Source organism: Alexandromys fortis, unplaced genomic scaffold (genome assembly GCF_014885135.2).
Source record: "Alexandromys fortis isolate MF-2015 unplaced genomic scaffold, M_Fortis_MF-2015_v1.1 scaffold_2_1_26212458, whole genome shotgun sequence".
NCBI classification, from domain to species: Eukaryota; Metazoa; Chordata; class Mammalia; order Rodentia; family Cricetidae; genus Alexandromys; species Alexandromys fortis.
The window spans coordinates 9804883-9827616 of record NW_026067930.1 but is presented as its reverse complement, the minus strand read 5'-3'; the positions used below and the strand labels follow the sequence as shown (position 1 = coordinate 9827616).

Genomic DNA, 22734 nt, shown 5'->3' with positions numbered 1-22734 from the left:
ATGAGGGATACTCTTGTAAACAGAAAAGACTTCCAGTGGAGGGATTGGGACATCAACCCAGTCACAAAACCTTCGACCTACAATTTGTTTTGCCTGCAAGTTGTGCTGGTGTAAAGGTGGTGCAGAAATTGTGGGAGTGGCCAGAGGGAGCTTATCTTCTGACAAGGAGAGTTAGGACCCAGAGACAGGATAGCCCAGATAACGTAGGAAAGAACCAAACATAACTGGCGCAAAACAAAACAACAATAAAAACAAAACAGTATGATTTTGGTCTTTTTTTTTTTTTCGAGACAGCATTTCTCTGTGTAACAACCCTCACTGTCCTGGAATTAGCTCTGTAGACCAGGCTGGCCTCGAACTCGCAGAGATTTGCCTGCCCCGATGAAATGATTCCTAATGATATTCTGCTATACTTATACTAGATAGGAGCCTAACATAATTACCGTGAGAGGATTTATCCAGCAACTGATGGAAACAGATATAGAGACTCAAAGCCAAACATTAGGTGGAGCTCAGGGGATCCTGCAGAAGAGAGGGAGGAAAGATGGTAGGAACCAGGATCAAGTATACCACAAAAACCTCCCATCAAAACAACTAACCTGGGCTCACAGAGGCTCACAGAGACTGAAGGGACAATCAGAGAGCCTGCATGTGACTGACCTAGGCCCTCTGCATATATATTATGGTAGTGTAGCTTGGTGTTCTTGTGGGACTCCTAACAGTGTGGGCAGGGAACTATCTCTGACTCTTTTTGCGTGCTTTTGGGACCCTTTTCCTCCTACTGGGTTGCCTTGCCCAGCCTTGATATGAGGGGAGGTACATAGGCTATTTGTAACTTGATAAGGCAATGTTTGGTTGGTATCCCTGAAAGGCCTGCCGTTTTCTGAAGGGAAGCTAGAGAGGAGTAGATGGAAGAAGTGGGGGTGGCTGGGAGAAGAAGAGGGAGGGGAAACTGTAGTTAGTATGTAATATATAAGAGAAGAATAGATTTTTAAAAAAAAAATCTGCAGAAGAACTCAACCTTGATTTTGCTTTATACTCAGGTCTTCATTGTGGACAGTAGGGTAGCAGCACATTAGTACTACACATATATTTGCAAAGTCACTGTAAATATATATAAAGAAAGAAGAGATTTTAATAAGTAGCTTTTACAAAACATAAATTTGAAAAATTAGCCATTAAATGTACCTGGGTTTAACATGAAGAAAAACATTTTAAGAATTTTCCTCAAAAATTCACTCCTTTGTTTATTCATCCATTTATTTATTTATCTATTTATTTATTTTACATATCAGCTGGCAGTTTTCTCTCCCTCTAATCCTTCCAGCCCCTCCTCCATGGCCCCAATCCACTCTTCCATTTCTGTTTAGGAAGGGCAGGTCTCATGAGTATCCCCAAAGCATGGTATATCATGCAGTAAGACTTAATACATGGGCTTTCCATGTGTTAAGGCTAGGTGAGTTGACCCAGTATGAGGAGTAGGGTTCCAAGAGCCAGTAAAAGAGTTGGAGATAGCCCCTGTTTTCACTGTTAGGATTCCCAAGAGAGGACCAAGCTATACAAATATAGCATATATGCAAAATTGCTATTCAGCTGGCTCTTCCTGGTTCATAAAAAATGTTATTTCAAATTGGTTTCTCATGATGATCAAGAACCAGTGTAGAGTTGTAATTTTTAGTTTGTTTAAATAATAATAAAATGATGATGATGATGATGATGTTTTTCTGTGACAGGATCTCACTCTGTGTAGATCTGGCTGTCCAGAACTCATTCTGTAGACCAGGGTGGCTTTGAACTCTCAGAGATCCACCTCCCTCTTCTGGGATAAAAGGCATTTGACAGTGTCCCAGGCTAGCTTTTATATAATAGGAATCATTTCTATACACCTTCCTCGTGGTACCCTCCAGAGCTTGACAGTAAGACCCTATTGCTCTAGGCACCGCGTGGTGATTTTAAGCTGGTACTGACCTGGAATCTTCTTCCCTGTTGGCCAGCTTTCACGGTGCTGGAAGGTGCTTTGCATGCTACCAGGGGAGAAGGTAATAACCAATCCTACTCAGCTTTGAACGCTGTCAACTACAATCATATCCATCTTGGAAAGAGATGCCATGATATAATAGTGCCATAAATGTCCTATATCTTATTATTTTGTGATTATAAAATCAAAGCCTTTTATTGTGGCACAGTGGTGCAAAATGAAATTTAATGCCCTCCACCCTGTGCCAAACACTACAGATTACATTTGAATTTGTATATTTATTTTGGTTTAAATTTATTGTTAAATTTACTATGTTTTTTATTATAAATTATTAAATTTATTATGGTTTAAAAATAACTGAAGTTTTATAATCATCAGTTTTAACTTTTAGGCAGAACCAGATACTCACTAGTTTTATGCATTTTGTTTATAGCTGATTAAAAATAAAATAACAATGTCTATTCAAGTTAAAACATCAATGAGAACTCTGAATTTCCAGAATTTTAATTTTCTTTCAGAGACAGGAAAAATGTATAGCAGCATAGTTATTTCTAGATGTCTATCCTCTCAAAATCTTTCACCCTGGAGTTTTAAAAAGCTGAATAAGCCACAGCCCTACCCTCAAGGACTTTATTGACCTCTGGGAAAAACAGATCAATGCATTAAACAGATGATGGTGCTGTGGCAGAGAAAAGTGGCCTCTGTCCAACTTCAGGTGCAGATGAAGGACTTGCTTGAGAAATAATGCTGGGCAGAGGCTCCAGGTGAGCTAGCTGAGGAAGGAGCAGCAAGAGCAGACCTACCCTCTTGGTCACAGTGGCTGGTTTGCCATTCATTACCTTTCCCCAAGGTGACACTGAGAAAAGACTGCACAAGGCAGCTGGCTCCATGCCTGTGCGGTGGTAGTGATAGACTGAAGACTCCTTTAAGAACCTCTGTAGCAAAGACTAAGAAATGTATCTAAGTTTCCTCCACCCAAACTTCAAAACTCTGACAGTGTTTCATACTCTTTATGGAAAAATGCTGTGTGAAGATTTGAAGTCATGTGCTTTATGTCATGTAGTTTTAGAAAAAGACACCAAAATTAATATGGCATTGATTATAAGGTAGATTTGTATCTATATGTAATGGCTATTCAAAATGAAAAGGGTTCTATGGAGACTTCTCCTTAAGAACCTGAATGGTCTTAACTAATAAGGCACAAATCAGTGGTTTATTAGGGTCCATGTTGAGCTTATTGATTTGCACTTTCCAACCTTGCCCGTTACCTCTCTCCACTTATTGCAAATTGACTTATTTATTTATTATTTTAGAAGACAGCAGAAGGGTGGGATTTCTGTAGATACATGTTTTGGTTTCCCCTTCAGGTACTTAGTACAATTTTTATGTTCCCATTCTTACCAAGATTGTATCTTCCTACATTCACTTCACACTATAAAATACAGTGTTAAAATAAATTTTGTGTTTTAAGAAGTCTATTATCTTACTAAAAACTGAATAGAATAACAATTAAGTATGTTTATGAGCATCATTTTATGATTATTGTTGCTAATATTGATAGTTGTATAAACTGTGGCCATCACTTTTTGTTCCTTATCATATGTAGAGAGCCTCTAGAACAGTGAATGTCAATCTACGTTTACGTAAATTACCATTTTATTTATGGCTAAAATAATTAGACCATCTTGAAATATTAAATAACATCTCTGGAAAATCATATTGCTATATTTATTTGCATTTTTAGATGTTTTTAATTTCCTATGCTTTTGTTTCATTGTTACTGGCATTTATTTTTAATAAACTGTATCTTATTGCTATGTAACTTCTGTAGAAAGTGAGGGATTTTTAACTGTTCTTTGTTTCTCTAACAGAATCCTTTTATAGTTTTTTCTGTTTCTTCAGATGTCCTCCTGTTCATTTTCTCTTTTGACCATCTCTTAGAAGATGATTGTCATTTCAGGATTTTTCGCATCCTAGTCTGTCTTTTTCTTTTCTCAACAGATTATGTGTTAATAAAGGCCGGGGATTGTGTCCTGTAGTGATGTTTCCCTGCATATAGCTAAGTGTTTGAGACTTGATAGGTGTCACTAAATACTTGTGCAGTGTGCAGATGGCTGAGTGGCTAAAGTGCTTGCTGTACAAGTGTGAAGACCTGAGTTCAGTCTTCATAACCCACATAAAGCCTCGAGTAGTGCCTGGCATCTGTAATCCTGCTCTGGGAATACAAAAATAGGCAGATCCCGAGGGCTCACTGGGTAGCCATTGTAGCTAAAGTGGTAAGAGCCAAGTTCATTGAGAGATCCTGTCACAAAACATAAGGAGGAGAACAATACAAGACAGAAGACTGCTACCTACATGTACATGCTAGTTTAACATACATACACAAAAATGAATTGCGTCTTTTCCTACACAGAATTTCTGAGGCACATTTGAGTTTTAGAGGGTGCCAGCCCTACCCTCTCTCTGAGTTTAGAACAAATGGGATTATATAAATAAGAATATAAATACTAAAGTCAGTCTGGTACTAATGAAAAATGCCGGCTCTCTTGCTAGTAAAGGTGTATGGTGATCCCATTGTGGCATCTTTGTTAGTCATCAGGCTTTCTACTAACTTCTCTCCAAACCCTGCCTTTTAGAACCGTAACTAAGAAGGAAGGCACACTGACTGAGACTTTTATAACTCCACAGTGGCCACGTACAGAGAGTCTTCTAAACTTAGGCTCATCACATAGAAGCAGGGAGAGCAAATTGCTGAGTATGCATCTGAAAGATCATTTGAGGGTTCATTTATTAATGGGTAAATATTAAACCTTTATAATGTCTGGGCCATTAGGTACTGAGTAGCTACTGAAGGTTCTTTTAGGCAGGCCTACTTTTAGTCAGTCCTTTAGACGCACCAGAAAACAGATTGTTTATCTCATAAACTATAGCAGAATCTTCTCTACCAGACAAAAACAGGAAATAAAAGGGTTTCTTAATACCGTAACCCTTCTCCCAGCAGTACATAAAAATGAACCCAAGGACTGTGGTGAACGTAAAACAGTATTTGAAAGTACAGAGAAGAAAATCACAGCAATCTTAGGAAAGGGGAAATTTTCAAAAGTTTGCCTGTGTTTAAGAATAAAGTACAAAAGAATTGTTCATAATTCTGTTTTATTTGTACTACTAAACTTGAGACTTTAGACTGTTTATTTCCAGCGAGAATCTTTCCGATGTCAGATACTCATGTCCATGAAGTTGCTCAGAAAGTCTATTTGAAGGTAGGAGAGGTGGCTGCATTTGAAGGGAAAGCGGATGTTCTAGAGATCTCAGCCACCAGGTCCTAAGGTATTGTTGCTGGTGACAGAGTTAACCCTGTGAACTTCTGTCAAATATTTTCTTGATGCTCGCATTTGTTGTTTCTGCCACTTCTGTGTTACATTTTAGTAACGTGGTTATTAAAATATAGAAGATTTGATTAGTGCAACTGTACTAAAAGTTTATACAATTCATAAGGACAGCTAAAATAAAAGTCAATAAAAATATCATGTGCTGAATTCTTTACATTGTGATTCAAAGGGCTAAGTGGGTCTCTAGCAGGGCGCCTTTCAATTTGAATGTACATGATACTCATTGTGCAGGTGGGGCTATTGTCCTATTGTCCCAGGAATTGATATAATTGTTCACTTTTGAAGGTATTCTAGGAGGTTCTTCAGAAGACTAATAGGCTATCTTAAGAGAAGCATCTTGGCATTGCAGAAGCAATGGCCGGGTTTATCCTGGGGTGACTTGTACCAGAAGAGAAGAAATACTCTTGAGTAGCAAAAGTAGTGGCAGTTGTACCATGGAGATGTGCTGATGTTGAGTGTGGTAGAATGATCCACATAGTTAGGAAGATACAGTGCTACCAGGGAACTGAGGATGAATTCAAATCCAGCCATTTGTGTGATTTTCCCCCCTATCTTTTGTATATAGCAAAGGAACTACTGTTTTCTGTAAAACTAGCTTTCCAGAGTCTGGATATGTTATTAGGATCTGGATGTTAAGAACCACTTGTATGGGTTATTTGTGTTTTGCATTTGCCTTCTGTAGAACCTTGAACATTAGTAATTTCATGTTAATTACAAAATTCTTGTAATGAGCCTCTGACAGAGCTTATTGTACTCTTTGATATACTATGGTTGTAGTTATTGTATACTGGAAAAACTAGAAAAACTAAAGGTACATTCTTACAGGTCTCTTGTTTGTTTCCTGTCTTCCTCAGTCCTGGCTGGATTATTGCTCCCTTTTCTCACTGTGTCACATACCTGAAAATTTGACTACTTTATCATTGCCTTTAGGGATATCTCCGTATTTAAAAATAATGAGTTGATAATCTGAGGTCATTGTTTGCCTAAGATGGCCAAAGTCTGTGCCACTGGTACCATCAAATTAATCACCCCCTTACCTCTTGACAGAAATGATATATTTTCTTTGCCATGACTGCCACCAGCATATTTGAAGATGGCCTGTGATATTCAGCGTCCAGGAATATGTGTTCAGAATTAGTGAGCCACAGTCCATGCACTGGGTGTTGCAGAGACTGGTGACTTTTCTGTCCTGGCCACAGCTCTGGTTTCTTTATCATTCACTGGATCCCTGCATATTTGTTTGCAGACAAAGCTAGCATCAGATAAAATAAGAAAGAATTTCTATCTTCTGATTTTGATACATCCATTAAATTTTCCCAAATGATGATTTCTGAGAGTTCAAATAAAATAGGTTGTATTATTCATTAGAAGTCAGGATTATTCAGTGTTTTATTGCTCTTGACATTGGGCACCTCTGTTTAGGATTATTTTTAAAATGTCAAGTATGTATATTATAAAACACAGTTAAATGTAGATATAAATCCACATATAGGGTTTATATTATTTCCTTTAAACACAGATTTTCTAGTGCCCAATATTTTTGTTTGTTTTACTTAGATTACAATATAGGGGAAGGTTGTTGGATATCAATAAATAGCAGACTGACTAAAGAAGAAAAGCTAATTTAAAAAAAAAATGCCTGGTGTCTGTCTCAGAATAGTTTGGGAAAGCAAGCATGCAGGGGTTGTACCCGTGCTACCCTATCGTAGAGCAAAGCATTGCAGTCCTGGAGGCCGTCTTCTAAACAGAGTTGGTGCTTTAGTTCATTCATTGCACTAGTCCTTTCCACCTAAAAATTTATGTGTCTGGGAATAAAATCCTAGTGGTGAAATTGAGACCTAAAGGAGAGGTGGTGCATAATTACATGTGGAAAGACCTGTAATAAAATACTCCGCTAATGGATTAACATCCTTTTAAAAGGAACACACTCCTGAAGGTAAGACTGTTTCTTCCCTCTCCTTTGACCTTCATCTAGTCACCAGATTCTTTCCATATTTCCTTCCGGATGGGATGTGTTGCTCTCAAAGCCATGACTCTCTAGAACACTGTTTTGTTTTTCCTGGGACTACACTTGCATGCATGCATGCATGCTTCTTCTATTTCTGTGCAGTTGTGTTTCACTGCCTCACTAATCCTTGTAGCTTGCTCCTGCTTGTTCTTCACTGAGCCCTTGGTGCTCCAGTTGAAGTGCAGGGTCCTCACTTGACTTCACTTGAGCCACAAGTCTTTTCTTTCTGCTCTTAGTTTCTGTGGCACTCATGACTGCGTGGCTCTTTTGACACTGGATATCTTTTGTCATTAAATGTTCATGTCTCAGTTTAAAACTTAAATTTTAATTACTGCGTCAAGTGGGTGGCTACCTTTTTAATTTCCACAGCTCTTATTTTAATGTAGTATTGTCTTACACATGGGGCATGTGTTTTGAGTGCAGTCATAACTAATGCAGTCATAGAACTAGAGAGCAAGAGGTGTACTGGAAAAAGGCATGGGTGAATACGACTGTAAGATTGCTGTTTTTGATTACATAAGGCCAACATCTTGTTCTGACAGTAAGCTAATGAATAACGTAAGCAGTCTCTTCTAAAAGATTTGGGTACCACAGCAGTGGGAATCTTAAGCTGTTGAAGTTTTTGAAACTTCTAGTAAAAAGTTTATCTCTTTTCACCGAGGTTATTAATTTTATCATCCAAATTAGTCAGTTGGCAGAGTCACTGTTTATTGGAGAAACTTTATTGTCTGGTATTTGTTTGGTAATACTTGGTGGTGAGAAACTTTCTTTATCAATATATTAAAAAGTTAGTTAAATTTTTGTCCTTGTTCATTTGGTGAATAACATTTTTGTCAATGTCTACTCTATGCCAGAGTATTCAACCTGAGTTTGAGGGATTGTCTGTCTGGCGAAGACAGACATACATACAAATAAGTGCAATGGTATTGGTGTCATGATGAAAATAGAGCACAGTGGACAGATCAGTGACCATGGCCCTTACCATCGAAAAGTATGAGTTGGGCTGGTAAGAAGGCTCAGTGAGTAAAGTACTTGATGTCCTGATTCCTTTTTTTTTTAATCATCTTATTTTAAATTCTGGGTATGTGTTCGTGTGGGACTGTGTATGCATAAGTGCAAGTGTCCAAGGAGGCCAGAGGCATTGGATCCCATGGAACAACTGAAGTTGGAGACAGTTGTGAGCTGCCTAATGTGGGTGCAAGGAATGAAACTCAGGCATTCTGGAAGAACAGTATAAACTCTTAACCTGTAAGCCACCTCACCAGTCCTGGTGTCCTAAGTTTGATCCTAAGAATCAATGAGAAAAAAACAAAAACCAGATGTGGTATGCAGAGACAGGAAGATGATAGGAGTTTGTAGGGGTTTGATGGTCAGCTGTTCTAGCTACCTTGGTGGCATCCAGACCAGTGAAAGACCTAGTCGCAAAAAAAAAAAAAAAAAAAAAGATGTAGAGGTAAACAGCTCCAGAGTTTATATGCATGGACATACACATACCCCCATATATGCACATGAACACATACCATGACAGCCTTTAAATGTACCTCATATATTACATAAGAATTGAAAACTCCTGATAGATAAAAGTTTTGATAACAGCATAGCAGCAAAAACAAAAATGTTTTAATTTTATCCTGCTGGAAATTGTTACAATGAGAAGTAGTTAGTAGTTTTCCTTTTCACTCCCTTAGTTTCAGATTGTCCCCAAATATGTCCACACACTACCAGAATATGCTGCCCAGCCCTATTTTGTTTTGTGTTATTGCTGTTGTGTTTTGTTTGTTTATTTATGGTGTGTGTGTGTGTGTGTGTGTTCCCTTAAGTAGATATGTGGGAGTGTGATATGTTCATAGAGGACAGAAGAGGACATCTAGCGCCCTCTCTATCATTTTGTTCCTCTTCCTCTGAGGCACGGTCTCTGTGATCTCATGCTGTCTCGGGTGACTCTAGGAGCTGGGCTTACAGGCAAGTGCAGGATACCCAGGTTTTTAAGTAGGTGCTTTTATTTTAAACAGCAAGCAACGTTAACTGTTGAGCCATCTCTCCAGCATTCTGTTTCTGTTTTGAATCATAATCTCCCATTTCCAATGTTTTTGAGTTCCTGTTAGTATAGCTATTCCTCTTGAGCCTTCTAAACATATACTAATAAAAATAATGGCTTTTAAAAATTATTTTTCTTATTTTTGAGATGTTATATATTCCCCCTTTTCCTCCCTCCAAAGCCTCCAATATGCCTCTCCTTGCTCTTATTTATGTGCCAAATTGAATTAATCAAGGAATTAATATTTTTTAGATTTTCATTTATATGACATTTTTGTTTTGTTTTGTTGTTGGTTGTTTATATGCATATTCTCTTTGCTTTTACAGTTAGTGCCCTGGAAAAGTTCAAATAGGATTTTACTAGAGCTTCATTGAGGTTGTTGGAAGGAATTAGAAGCTAGGATCAGTAAGAGGAAGGACTTTTAAGGAAAAAGAATACAAGTAGGATCATTTTCTTACTTAAACTCTAGAAATACATAGTTTTATTAAAGTAACAACGCAAATCTTTTAAGATCTTATTTAAGGCTAATTGGTATTAGCAGAATTTGATAGGGATAATATCAAGTTCTGGATAGTTTTGTATTTAATGTCAGCAGGAGCTTAGATAAGCCCCAGCGCTCTACTCTGTTAATTAATTAGCAGTGAAGTGCACCAGATACTTCCTCAACAGCAGCCACAGGATCACACAGCAGGAAGATGAACTAGAAAACAGTCTTGCAACATGAAGGACTATGTTCAGGTGCCTGTAGCCGAGCTGGAGAAACCTTATGAATTTACATCACCAGGGGAGTCATCCACATGTCTTTACCTGAGTAGGTCGAGTGATTTTATCTTATATGTTCTTGCCATGTTTATAAATACGGTATTCTCTTATTTGAATATCTAGAATAATTACTTCTGTAAATTTTATTGACATAGTTTTTTTACTACATATTGCTTTTTATGTAATTGAGTAAGTTGAAATTTTTGAGCTAATTTTCTATGTCCTTTCGTGTGTGTGTGTGTGTGTGTGTGTGTGTGTGTGTGTGTATGCGCGCACACCTATACACGCTCATCTCTATAAATAGTTAGAGAGTGCTTGCTTGTTTGGAGCTTCTCTGAGGAAGTCTCAGTGATTATTCATTCTCCACCTGTGAGGTGTACACATCACTGCAGTAAGATCTGTAGACAGCTGACGCATTTCACTTTCAAATCGGTACTTGAATTAGTGTGGAAGTTTCTGTTTGAAGCCATCAGGTCTGGGCTGGGATTCCAGTACCCTCCACTCTCAAGAGCTCTGCATTTTGAGGATGGTCAGCTGCTATGAGCCTTGGTAGAGGAGTAAGTGATCATGCTGTAAGGTCCTGCGGACAGTGCTGACCAGGTCGTGTTTGGAACATAGCAGTCACCCCTCTTTGTTCTTACTTGTTATTGAAAGTTGTCAACCCTATATGTCATGTGCTGATGATTAATTTACAGCAAAGTGAGGATCAGGATTATTATTTGCAGCCCAAATTCAAATTTACCTTTCAGGTTCTCTCAGCACCAGTGTATACTATCAGAAAGTGCCCCTGTAAGCAAAGTTAGCTTGCTGAGAATCTCACAGGTAATACCACAATAAGTAGGATACTTAAGGCACTAAAACCTGTGTGCATCTGCATTGCCAGTCTTTTGTCATGACAAGTTGAGTTCACTGTATCTGATTTCCATTAGAACTGGTAAAGTGTGTGCCTCAGTCTTCTCACCAGATTATTGGCTTCATCTTCATCATAGCCCCTCAGTGTCTGGTGCTGACATGTTCACATTAGATTTTACTTTATTAGAAAAGAATTTTTGCTTTGTCCTAATTTCACTGTCTGTGTCCTCTCCAGTACTCAAATGATTTTATTGTTTTGGGGTTCAAGTATTATTCAAATATTTTTTATGTTAATCTAAAATTTCGCTTTGTAGTATTTGGAATTTTGTTTATTAGAAAAACTTTTTGAACAGTAGATAACATTTGCTATTATCAAATATACCAAGTAGTATGTATTGCTGAGCTGTTTTTATGACAGTTTATAAATTCCTCAAAAGATACACTTCTTACATTTCTTGTATCTGTGGTGTAGAGAAGAGCCCAGAGTTCTAATTTTAGGTAGTGGATTCATCCAGCCATTACTGTTGACCAAGTTACTGATTTCTTTTGCTACAGAATTTTTAACTTTAAAATTTTTATGTTTTTATTTTAAGTTTTTATTTTTAACTCTGTGTTTGCCTGCTTGTGTGTTTGTGCCTTATGTGCATGTTCACTACCCATGGAGACCAAAAGAGGATGTTGTGTCCCTAGGACTGGAGTTACAGATGGTTTGAGCCACCAGATAGGTGCAGGGAATAGAACATGGGTCCTTTAGAAGAATAGCCAATGGTCTGAGCCACTAAATCATCTCTCTAGCCCCACCCTTACAGATTCTTGCCTCCATGAAGTAGTGATGATAATCAAGTCTTGTTTGCTAGGAATGCTGAGTAATGTCTACACAGTGCCTTCTGATTGTGAAGGCTAAGAGACAGTCATCTTCAGATGATCAACAGCTCTTGACTGTTTCATCCTTGCTTTGATGGTCTCACTTTACGGCAGACCTGAACTCAAGCTTTATACTGATTTTTTTGATCTGTGCTGAACACCAAGTTGACACTTGGTAAATAGCACATACCTCATAAAGAATTTGGGATAAGCTAGGCGGTGGTGGTGTGTGCCTTTAATCCCAGTACTCTGGAGGCAGAGGCAGGCAGATCTCTGTGAGTTTGAGGCCAGCCTGGTCTACAGAGTGAGTTTCAAGGACAGGCTCCAACCAAAAAAAAAAAAAAAGAAAAAAAAAAAGAATTTGAGATCTTCAAAAAATTGCTTCTTGATAAAATTGCAAAGGTTCTGCTTACTAAGTAACTTTTCTTCTATTTCAAGTGTTCTCTTGTACTTGACATTGTTTCTGAACCCAAGTAAATGTAGTGACATAGACTTTCTACCTCAGCTCATAAATCATGGAAATTCTTTTATCTCAGGGCCACTATTCTTATGAAGTTACTGGTATTCAGGGTAAGAAAACTGATTGATCCATCCAATTCACAGTTTTTTCCAAGTAGCTGACATGGCCTTACCCAGGACATGTATCTATTCATACAAGAATTGGCGTGAAGTCTCCTAGGTCATTTAGGCCTTTTTCTGTTTATTAGTCTTATTTCTGTGGAGGTTTATAAGACAGACGTTTTGTTTATTTGTTGCAGATTCTCCAATCTTTGTTCCATTTGCTTTGTAGTTTCAAAGTTCATCTATTTTTGACATATTTTCACAGTCTAGAATATATCCATTTTAAAATTAAACTATTTTAGAATATGCTAAGTTTGTGAAGTATAAAGAATGGTTAGTAACAGTGAGGATATAGGTTTGAAGGGTATTATAAAACATTAGGGCATTTTTATATTTAATCAATATCAATGAACTCTTGAAAGCATCAGTGTAGAGATATTGCTAAAAATGAGCTATAAATACCATCCCTGTGTTGGAGCCACGTCAGGTACTTGGAAAGAACGAGACTGGGAAACCTGCAAGGAAGTCGTGGGAAAAGGTCCAGGTAGATGTGACTTCCTAACTAGGTGACAGAAGTAGAAAGTACAGCAACAAAGGCATTGTTGAGGTAGAGGCACACGGTCATTCAACAGATATCTCAGTGCCTACTGTGCCTTGTTCCAGTTGCTTGGGATTTATCATTGAGCAAAAGAATAATTTCTGCCTTCATCTGAGCTTGTATCCCGGTGAAGGGGGGCTAATGATAACCAATAAGCACACTGGGTAAGTTATTTAGTATGTTAGGTGGTAACTTCTTTTAGCAAAAGGGAGTAGAAGAGAGAACGGGTTGTTCTAGGCAGAGGAAACAGGAGAGGCTCCTCACTTTAGCAGTGTCACTGTTACGACTGTAGTAAAGTGCAGATGAGACACAAAGGTAGAGAATAAAGGTAAAGGCAGATGTGACCCATGAATTTACTTAACAGAACAAATTTGATGTGTGTGGGGGCAGTTGCTTATTGTTCGTGCAGTCTTAGCCAACTGCTGTTTTTAGAAGAAGAGGGAGAAAAGTTAACTTCCTTATTTTTGAATTTGTGTGCCTTTTCACTTACTGGTAGTTTAAACTTATCTTTAAATGGGCAGTGAGTATTTGGAAACATGAATTACTGGGTCATTTTATGATATTAATCTTTATACTCTTATTTTTTTTTTTAATAGGAGTGTGTTGCTGCTGCTCCGCTTTGCGTCCTCGCTACAAACGCCTGGTGGACAACATATTCCCTGAAGATCCAAAAGTAATGTGATCTCCATCTACTGACCCTTCTCTTTGCTGACCCATTCTGCCCCTGCTGACCTCCCTAAGGTTTCCCTCATTTCATTTCTCTTTCATCCCCACGTATCATCACATGAACTATTATACTTTTCTTAGTTTTCACATGACTCTTGCTCACTTCTCTTTTTCAGATGTAAGCTACAAAGCTGAAATGGTAGATACATGGTGTCCTTTTTCATTTAGATAGTTTACTAACACTTATCAAACACTTAGGATCATGTGCCATATAGTATGTACTCAGGATGCAACTGTGAACACAGAATGGTTTCTGCATTCAATAAGCATATAGATAGAATACCAGCAATTTTAATATACGGAGGAAAATGTGATAAAGAAATGAAGTGAAGGATGTAGCTTGAATAGATCAGAACGATGGCCATTTTGGGATTAGGCGAAGAAGGCAAAGGAAATGAAGTCTAACACTTTCTCCAACATGCCCTCTTTTAGCTCATGGTGCTTATCTTCACTGTTGTACTTTAGCATATTGTCATCTCATTCATAAATACTGAGTGAGTGCCAACTACATGCCAGGCACTATGACAAACATCACAGAAGCCATGCTCGGCAAAGAACTGCATTTGCTCAGTGTAACAAAGCTCATGAGAACTGAGACAGGTCCTACCATGAGCTGAAAGATGTTCCTCACGATAGAAAAATCCCACCCCATCTCCAGAGAGTTTGTGGAGGGCATGTTGGAGAAAGTATGTGAAAGGTGTTTAAATAAAGCTGAGAGCTAGAGGAAAGGACTACTAGGCGGTAAGCCGAGTGGAAGAAATCATGACCAGCAGAATTGCAATCTGATTGCAGAGTAGCAGATTTTAGCAAAATAAAGTGCAAAATATGCTTGTGTGTCTTCACTGAAGAGGCGGCCAGAGGCTGTCAGGTAGCCACATAGAAAAATTATTAATTGTAGATTCATCATCTAACCTATTTTCCCATCTTCCTTTTCACCCCATCCAATAGATGTAAGCATAGTTACTTAGACTTTACCTGACAAGAAATTGAGGGTGATGGTTGATTCTCTTACAATAAGATAAGAAGGATCATTGAGCTGCATATGGTGGTGCCCACCATTAGTCCCAGTATTTGAAAGCAGAGGCAGGCAGATTTCAGTGAGTTCAAGGTGTGCCTGGTCTAGGTGGTGCATAACACAACACTCAGGGCTATGTAGAGACCCTGTCTCAAAAAATAAACAAGAGAACCATTGGAATCATATTTAGAAGATAAAGACTTATTAACACACACTACAAATGTGTTGTTGATACTAATTAAATACAATTCTGAATATGCTTTAATTGATAAATTACAATGGATTTTTATGATACTAGCAAATTTTGAATAGTTTAGAAAGCTGTTTGTAGGGGTTTACTAGGCAAGCTTTGGGTTCAGTCCTCAGCTCTGGAGATGAGGAAAAAGCTATATGTATGTTCACTGTTGTAGATATAAAGTACAAACTACATATAACATCCAGTGCATTTAAATTGAAGCACGTTTGTTTGAAAAACTTTTAGTAAAACATATTTTATTGTCTTACATACTGCCAGCTACTTCTCTATAAATGAAAGTTCTAGAGGCAGTTATTGTTTTTGAAGGTCCTTTAAGCACTTTGCCTTAGCAGGATATTTCTTTAGCTTTTAAAATGTCCTGATCACATAGATTTTAATATTAGCACCAAAGAGTTTATACCCAGACAGTTTTAGTAGAAATGTGGACTAATTTACAGTCCTCAAAGATGAGATGTAAATCAGGCAACACTTTGAATGAACAAATGAATAAATAAATAAGAAAATTATAGATTGTGTATTTCTTGTTATTGTTTTCAGGATGGCCTTGTTAAAGCTGATATGGAGAAGCTGACATTTTATGCAGTGTCTGCACCAGAGAAGCTTGATCGAATAGGTGCCTATCTGGCAGAAAGGCTGAGCAGGGATGTTGTCAGGCATCGTTCTGGGTAAGAACACTAAGTGCGGCTAATAATCTCTTATCTTTGGAACTTATTTCTAGGTGAAGTTGTCTTGTAAATTTTTGCACTAGGTAGTCAGGCAAAAACAATATACAGAGGACACAATCTTGCAACAATATGCAAAGAAAAGCATGAGACCCTGTAGTTGCTGTGGCTTCTTTCTCCTGTGTTCATGTTTTATGCAGGGACTCATTTTATGAACCATTGCTGCTAGCTATAGCATTTATCTGTTTCGTTAACTTCTAGTGGAAAATAGTTTTAAAGGTGTGATACTGTGTTTAAAAATCGGTGTCTAAATTGAAAACAAACCAAGATCTGTTTTCAGGTGGTTTTGACACAGCTTCAACCTTTCCTTTTAGAGGAGTGAAAGTGAGTTGTGTCAGGCTGAGATTGTGGTGTCCAGAATATGGAAGCATCCAGACTTGGGAATGTCCTGTCTGTTCCTGTGCCTGTTGATAAAGGAGTCCCATCTTAACCATTCTCTACTTAGAAAAGTTAGAGTTTTGGAGTTTGTATTGAAAATACTTCCTATTGTGACATTTTATCATCCTGGTTTTTTAGAGTACTCTATTCTCCGAGTGACACATTGGCTTGTTGTACCTCTGCTTTGTCACTTCTTAGGACATGTCAGTGGTTTTGTACAGGTAGTTTGATAGTTGATCATTAAAAGTTAACTAAAATGGAATCTAAATTTTATTATATAAAATCTTTTAAACTTGTTTTATAAAGTGAATTTTATTGAGATATTCCCTTATATTGATTTGTTGTTGCTGGCACTATTTTATCTATGAGTATAATTTATAAATATTCTAATTACAAATATAAGTAAAATATGTTAGAGATAGAGAGATGAATTGTTGTAATAAATATTTAGAATATATACAAATTAATATGGTTAAAAGCATGAAAAGTGTTCATGGTGTCCAAGGCAGATTACACAAAGGTAGTGTCATGGTAGCTTGATGTTTCAGGAGGAAGTAGAGTAGTGCAGTCTATTTGGTGTACTTCTCCTTTAGGACTTGTATATCTAAAACTAGGTTTTACTTAGTTTACTTTGCCTTTTTATGTTCTGTGCATCTAATTAAGCCTAATTATTCTAGTGAAAAGAACTTAGAGGATTTAAGAGTGCTGGACATTTTTGACATTGTTTTTTCTTGAATTTAGATATGTTCTAATTGCTATGGAAGCGTTGGACCAGCTTCTTATGGCCTGTCATTCTCAGAGCATCAAGCCATTTGTAGAAAGCTTCCTTCATATGGTAGCAAAGCTCCTGGAATCAGGGGAACCAAAGCTTCAAGTTCTTGGAACAAATTCTGTAAGCTAAGCTATTGTTTTCTCATTAAGCTTAATCAGTGCATCTAGGATTAATCTCTTCTTAGAATGACTATTTGATCAAAGGCAATTTCCCAGTCTGGGCATTTGGACAACTAGTACAGAAGGCAGTGATTAACACATACTGTCCCTGGTGTTGTTTGTTGCTCTTCATAGAATCTGTGATTATTAATCTAGCGTCGTGGAACACTTGCCTCTCAATGAGTCTATTCCTGTCAGTTTTATTTTCTCTGACTTAACCATTACAGTGCTTAATTTGTATACTACTGTTTTACTTGACTGCTTTCCCCAAAGCAAGAGCTTTATTGAGCAATGTCTGATTTATCATTAACAGTTATGCAATTATCATATGACTTGACAATTACGCTGCTTAGCTTATATCACCAGGGTGGAAAATCTATGTCTACACATAGACTTGTAAACCAGTGTGCATAATAGCCAAAAAGTGAAAAAAAAAACTCCTTTATGTACATGTTTAGATGAATAGATAAATTAGAATGTAGTGTGGTGTTTTATTGTGGTTTTGTTTTTGTTGTTGTTGTTGTTGTTGCTTTGTTTGCTTGTTTGTTTGTTTGTTTGTTTTCCTTAAAGCTTCTTGGCATTATAGGCTTTCTACATGCCTCTAGACCAATGTCTATCCAAATCCTTATTTTTAAAATTCTTCATCTGTTCTTAATAAAAGTATTTTATCAGATATGTGACTTGCAGTATTTTTTCCTAGTTCTTTAGTTTGTTTTATACTTTATTGATGGTTTGCTTTGAGTCACTGAAGTTTTTAATTTTGATGAAGTTTAGATTTTTTTAAATTTTTTTTCTTATGTGCTTTTAATATTCTTTATAAGGAATTATTGCCTAATCTTTAGTCTTGGATTTGCCCCTAAGATTTCTTCTAAGGCTTTTATAGTTCAGTTCTGTTATCTACTTCAAGTTATTTTCATATGATTGCATTTAAGTTAGGGGTTCTATATTATGTGTATATTCACTCAGATAGCCCACTATTGTTTGGGGTATCTTTTTCTCCCTAGTACTTGGCTATGAAACCAACATTTGTGTTTACCTCCTTAACACTTCTGAATTGTTTCTACTCACTACGTTTTTTTAAAACATAGTTTTTAAATAAAAATGGAAAATAGCATGCTGTGATAATGAAAATAAGTGAAGTTTTAGTCTTTAATTTCTGCTTTCATTTTATATTTTCAGTCTTTCTGAGGAAGTTTTAAGTTATTCAGCCTATGGGAATATTTTGTATTCCCACCCATAGTGTCCTAAAAACTACCAGAATTTCATGACTTGTTGTTTAGACATGATCTTAATTACAGTTCTATTGATGTCAAGAGACACTGTGACTAAGGCAGTTTATAGAAGAAAGTATTTAATTGGGGGCTTTCTTATAGTTTTAGAGATTAGTCCATGATTATCATGGCAGGAAGCCAACAGGCATGGCCGTGGAGCAGTAGCTGAGACCTTTATATCCTGATCTACAGGCAACAGACCTGGGCTTTTGAAACATCAAAGCCCACCCCAAGTTACACACCTCCTCCAACAAAGCCACACCTCAAACAAAGCTTTACTACCTAATCTTTCCCAACAGTTTTCTAACCAGGGACTAAGCATTCAAACATGAGTCTGTGGGGAACCATTCTTATTCAAACCACGACAGGTATAAGTTCAGATAAAAGAAGAGGTGATGTAGGTTGGGATGCACTGTGGATCTTTGTCCAGTTGGCCTTGTGTTGCATGTGCTAGCCTTGTAGTCTTTGCAGCTTAGCTAACCTTTATCTCAGTTTCTCATCTAGGAAATGAAAACTCAGTTTTGTCTGATGAGGTCTCTGGGTGTATGTGAAGCTCCCAAAGCATGGCATATCAGTACAAACGTTAGAATATGTAATAGTATAATTCATTCAAAACCCCATCATGATTTTGTCCTTTTGTCTCAGGGATAAATAGTGGGTATTTCCAGATGCAGTTGGTGACATGATGGGTTTAGTTTTGGCCATGATAGCTCCTAGAGGTTTCTCCTATTTCCTTTACAATTAGATGAAAAGTTTAGGGGAAATGGCTTAATAGCTAGGGGGAGGGCCACAGTGTGAGTTCCCAGAAGTTTCTTTACTTGTAGCCAGCAATGCCATTAGTATTACATTAATGAGTCATTTGGGCAAAAGACAAAAACCCTCCTAACCCACCTTTAGTGTATATTAAATCAAATCATCTTGAAAGTCTAATTTTAATTTTGGAGTGGTGTTTAGTATGTTATATCATCAAATATGATGGATGTTGAGTCATTATTTTCAATATTTATTTATGGTATTTGTATATTTTATTCTAATTTGTGGCATTTATCTCTTTATGATAATGATCCAGTATGGCAATTATAGACAAAATTTACTTAGGTTCTCCTTTTTGTCAGAAATTGTGCTAGGAAAAAAAAAAAAGACATGAAATTGGGAATGGGTATAGGGGAGAATTAGGGGTGGATCTCGGAGGAGTGAATGGAGAATGTGATTAAAATATATCTAATTTATATAAAATTCTCAAAAAATTAATAAAATTTATTAATCACTAAATCAAAAAAGAAATTATATCAGAAACTTATTCTTACTCCTTTTTACTGTAAATCACTTCAAAAATAAGTATAGTTATTTAATTATACCCATATATACATTGTTTCAAAAAATGTTTTAAAATATTCATAAAATAATTTTAAATAGATACACTTTAAGCATTCCTAATCAGAAATCTGAAATGCACCAGAACCTTCAACTTTTTGAGCTCCGTGTTAGAATTTTCAGATTAAGGATGTTCTATGGCAAAGTTGAACAAATACCGTATGCATTCAGTGCAACTATTCTGAGATCTGAAACATTCAGGTTCCAAAGCTGAGTAAAGAATAACTTTGTGATCAGGCCTGGAGAGATGGGCTAGTGGATAATAATGCATATTGCACAAGTAAAAGGATTGAAGTTCAAATCCCTAAAGCCCATATAACAGGCCTGGTAGGGTCTCGTGTGCCTGTAATCACAGTGCTGGACAGGGCTATAATAGGAGGCTTTCCTTGTGGCTTGCTGGCTGCCAGCCTTGCTCCAAATTTAGTGAAGAGTCTGCCTGCAGAGAACAAACAGAGGGTGATAGGACACCACACCCACACAGACACTCTCCCCTGGCCTTCATGCACACACATGGTTTCGTTTACATACACTCACATAAACAAACTGGAAAAAAAAACTAGAGCATAGTTTGTTAAAAATAGGTACATAATAGTTATGAATGTCAACACTTTGCAACATTGGTTCGAGTTTATTTTGTTTGTTCTTTTAGATAAACAATATGGTGTATACTAGGCTCTTTAAATATATTACAGAATTTGGTTCAAATTAGGAAATAATATTCCATTTTTATGTGGGAAGAATTCCAGTCAATGCACAAAAAGAATGTGGTACCCTTAGGAGGAGTCAATTCTAGCTCTTGCTCCAGAACTTGTGTTTATAAAACCTGTGTTATAAAAGTGCCCCATCAGTTTTGTGTATTGTGCCTCAGGGAAGGTGTAGATCATTTTCATGTTTTTGCTTGGCTGACCCTTGCCACTATTTCATCCCTCATCTCTAATCTTAATCTTTTTTTTTTTAAATACTGTTGAAGGATATCCAGAGAGAATAGCCAGTGGAATTAGTCATTACAGTAAAACACTGGCCCTCAACAAGGGACATGCTTCCTCCCTGTCTCTCCTCCCATGTTTGACAAGTGTTTGAAAGCAGTTTGGTTTATTGTACATTGGAGACAGAAGTTTAGGTGTAATTTAGGAGATGGGAACAATGCTCAATCTGCAGTCTCTGGAGAAGGTCCTGCAGCAGAAGCTTTATCCAGCCCCTAATTTTAACAGTGTTTAAAATGAGAAATCCTACATCTAAAGTACAGCTGCTACTACCTTAATTACGCCTTTTGAAACACATCTATTTTCTGTTTTAAATTTTATGATTTATCTCTTCAGTTTTTTATTACTGTATGGTATATGTATGTGTGGAGGCATATGAATGTGTGTATGAGTTTCCACACCCATGCATGTGGAGGAGAGAGTTAGACATGGCTATCTTTCTCTAGTCTTCACCCCCATTTTAGAATTAGTCCAAGAGAGCTTCAGGTTTGAAGAATTAGAATGTCTGTGAACAGGGGAGGCTCCTCTGGAGTGGCCTCATGTTTTATATTCAGTTCTTTATACTCAAGGGCAATTGGAGCTGCCTGCAATAAACGGTTACTTAGATTATCATTGTATGTATAACTTTCAATAAATAATGAAAGATTGAAAGTTTATCTTCTGAAATGTCTCCCTTATTTTAAGGAAGGTCTGAGTGTCCATTTTTATTTCCAATCTCTTCTGTTATAAAAGTATTATATTTATAATAGCAAATTTGAAAAATGCAAAAAAGTGTAAAAGTAAGTTTCTCAGGAAATTAACCGGGTTGCAAGGCTCTATTGATTTAGAAAGTTGTCTTATTAGTTTCCCAAAAGTCCATTATTATAAAGTTTGTTCTGTACATATGCAGTGTGTGGTGTTCCATGTGTTCCATTTGCTTATTTGGATGTTGCTCGTTAGTGTAATCGATAAAGAGGATAAATGTGTTTACACACTTTAAAAAAGTGACATATTTTGTTTGTATTGTTGTTTTTGTTTTTTAGTTTGTCAAATTTGCAAACATTGAAGAAGACACACCATCCTACCATAGACGCTATGACTTCTTTGTGTCTCGGTTCAGTGCTATGTGTCACTCCTGTCATGATGATCCAGAAATACGAACTGAGTATGTACTGTTCACTTCGTGACTTCTCTCACGTAACTAATAGTACAAGTTTTTGGATATTGTGCTTCTATACTAGATAATGATTATCAAAAGGTGTGAGCGATGCTCATGAAGTATTTTTCCGTTGTGGTGGGAACACAGAGCATTCGGCTGAAGTTTCAAGATGAGAGTGGTTGAAATTCAGAATCCTTACTTTTGCCACGAATGTCCCGTCACCCATCCTGCCTCGGTTTCTGTCATCCTTTCATTTTCTCCTATTTTCTCTATCTCAGCCAAATGGATCTCCTTGCTGTCCCTTGAACACGCTAGGCATGCTACTCTTAAGGGCATTTAAAAAGATAAGTTCTCAGTCTAGGGCAGTTCCCAGGGACTCCTGACTCAACGTATTTGGGGTTTCCTCACTTTACTCAAGGTTCTCCCCATCCCACCTCCTAGTTATTCCTTATCTCTTCATTTTTTATTCTGATTTTTTTTGTTTGTTTGTTTTTAATTCAGGACCTCTGTGCAATCCTGGTCATTCTGGAACTTGCTGTGTAGACCAGGCTAGCCACAAACTCACAGTGATCCTGTCTCTGCCTTCGGAGTGCTGGGGTTAAAGGTGTGCACCACCACTTCTACCCGCCTTCTTCTTCTTAGAGAGCAGTGCAGGAGGGCAGGGGCTTTGTTCTGAGGACTTCTATATCGCTAAGCACTTTCACAAGTGTCCTGCTCATAGTGGACTCTCATTATGTACTTGTACTTTTTGAATGCATATTACTGACCTTTTGTCACTTTGAGGTTGTCCAGACAGCTGAGATGCACAATAAAAGTTTATAGTTTCAATTAGTAAAAATCTAGACTGTGATCTCAAATATAGGTCATTTCTATATAGAAACAAAAGGCTTT

At 37.2% G+C, this 22734-nt stretch overlaps 1 protein-coding gene across 1 annotated transcript in view; it reads left to right on the top strand.

Annotated features, from left to right (window-relative positions):
- Efr3a (EFR3 homolog A) overlaps window positions 1-22734 on the top strand; it is an 86377-nt gene that overhangs the window by 17307 nt on the left and 46336 nt on the right. The window contains exons 2-5 of the mRNA XM_050145196.1: window positions 13647-13723; window positions 15585-15712; window positions 16889-17039; window positions 21728-21849. Of these exons, the coding sequence (XP_050001153.1) occupies window positions 13647-13723; window positions 15585-15712; window positions 16889-17039; window positions 21728-21849 (478 nt within the window). The remainder of the gene's footprint in view (window positions 1-13646; window positions 13724-15584; window positions 15713-16888; window positions 17040-21727; window positions 21850-22734) is intronic.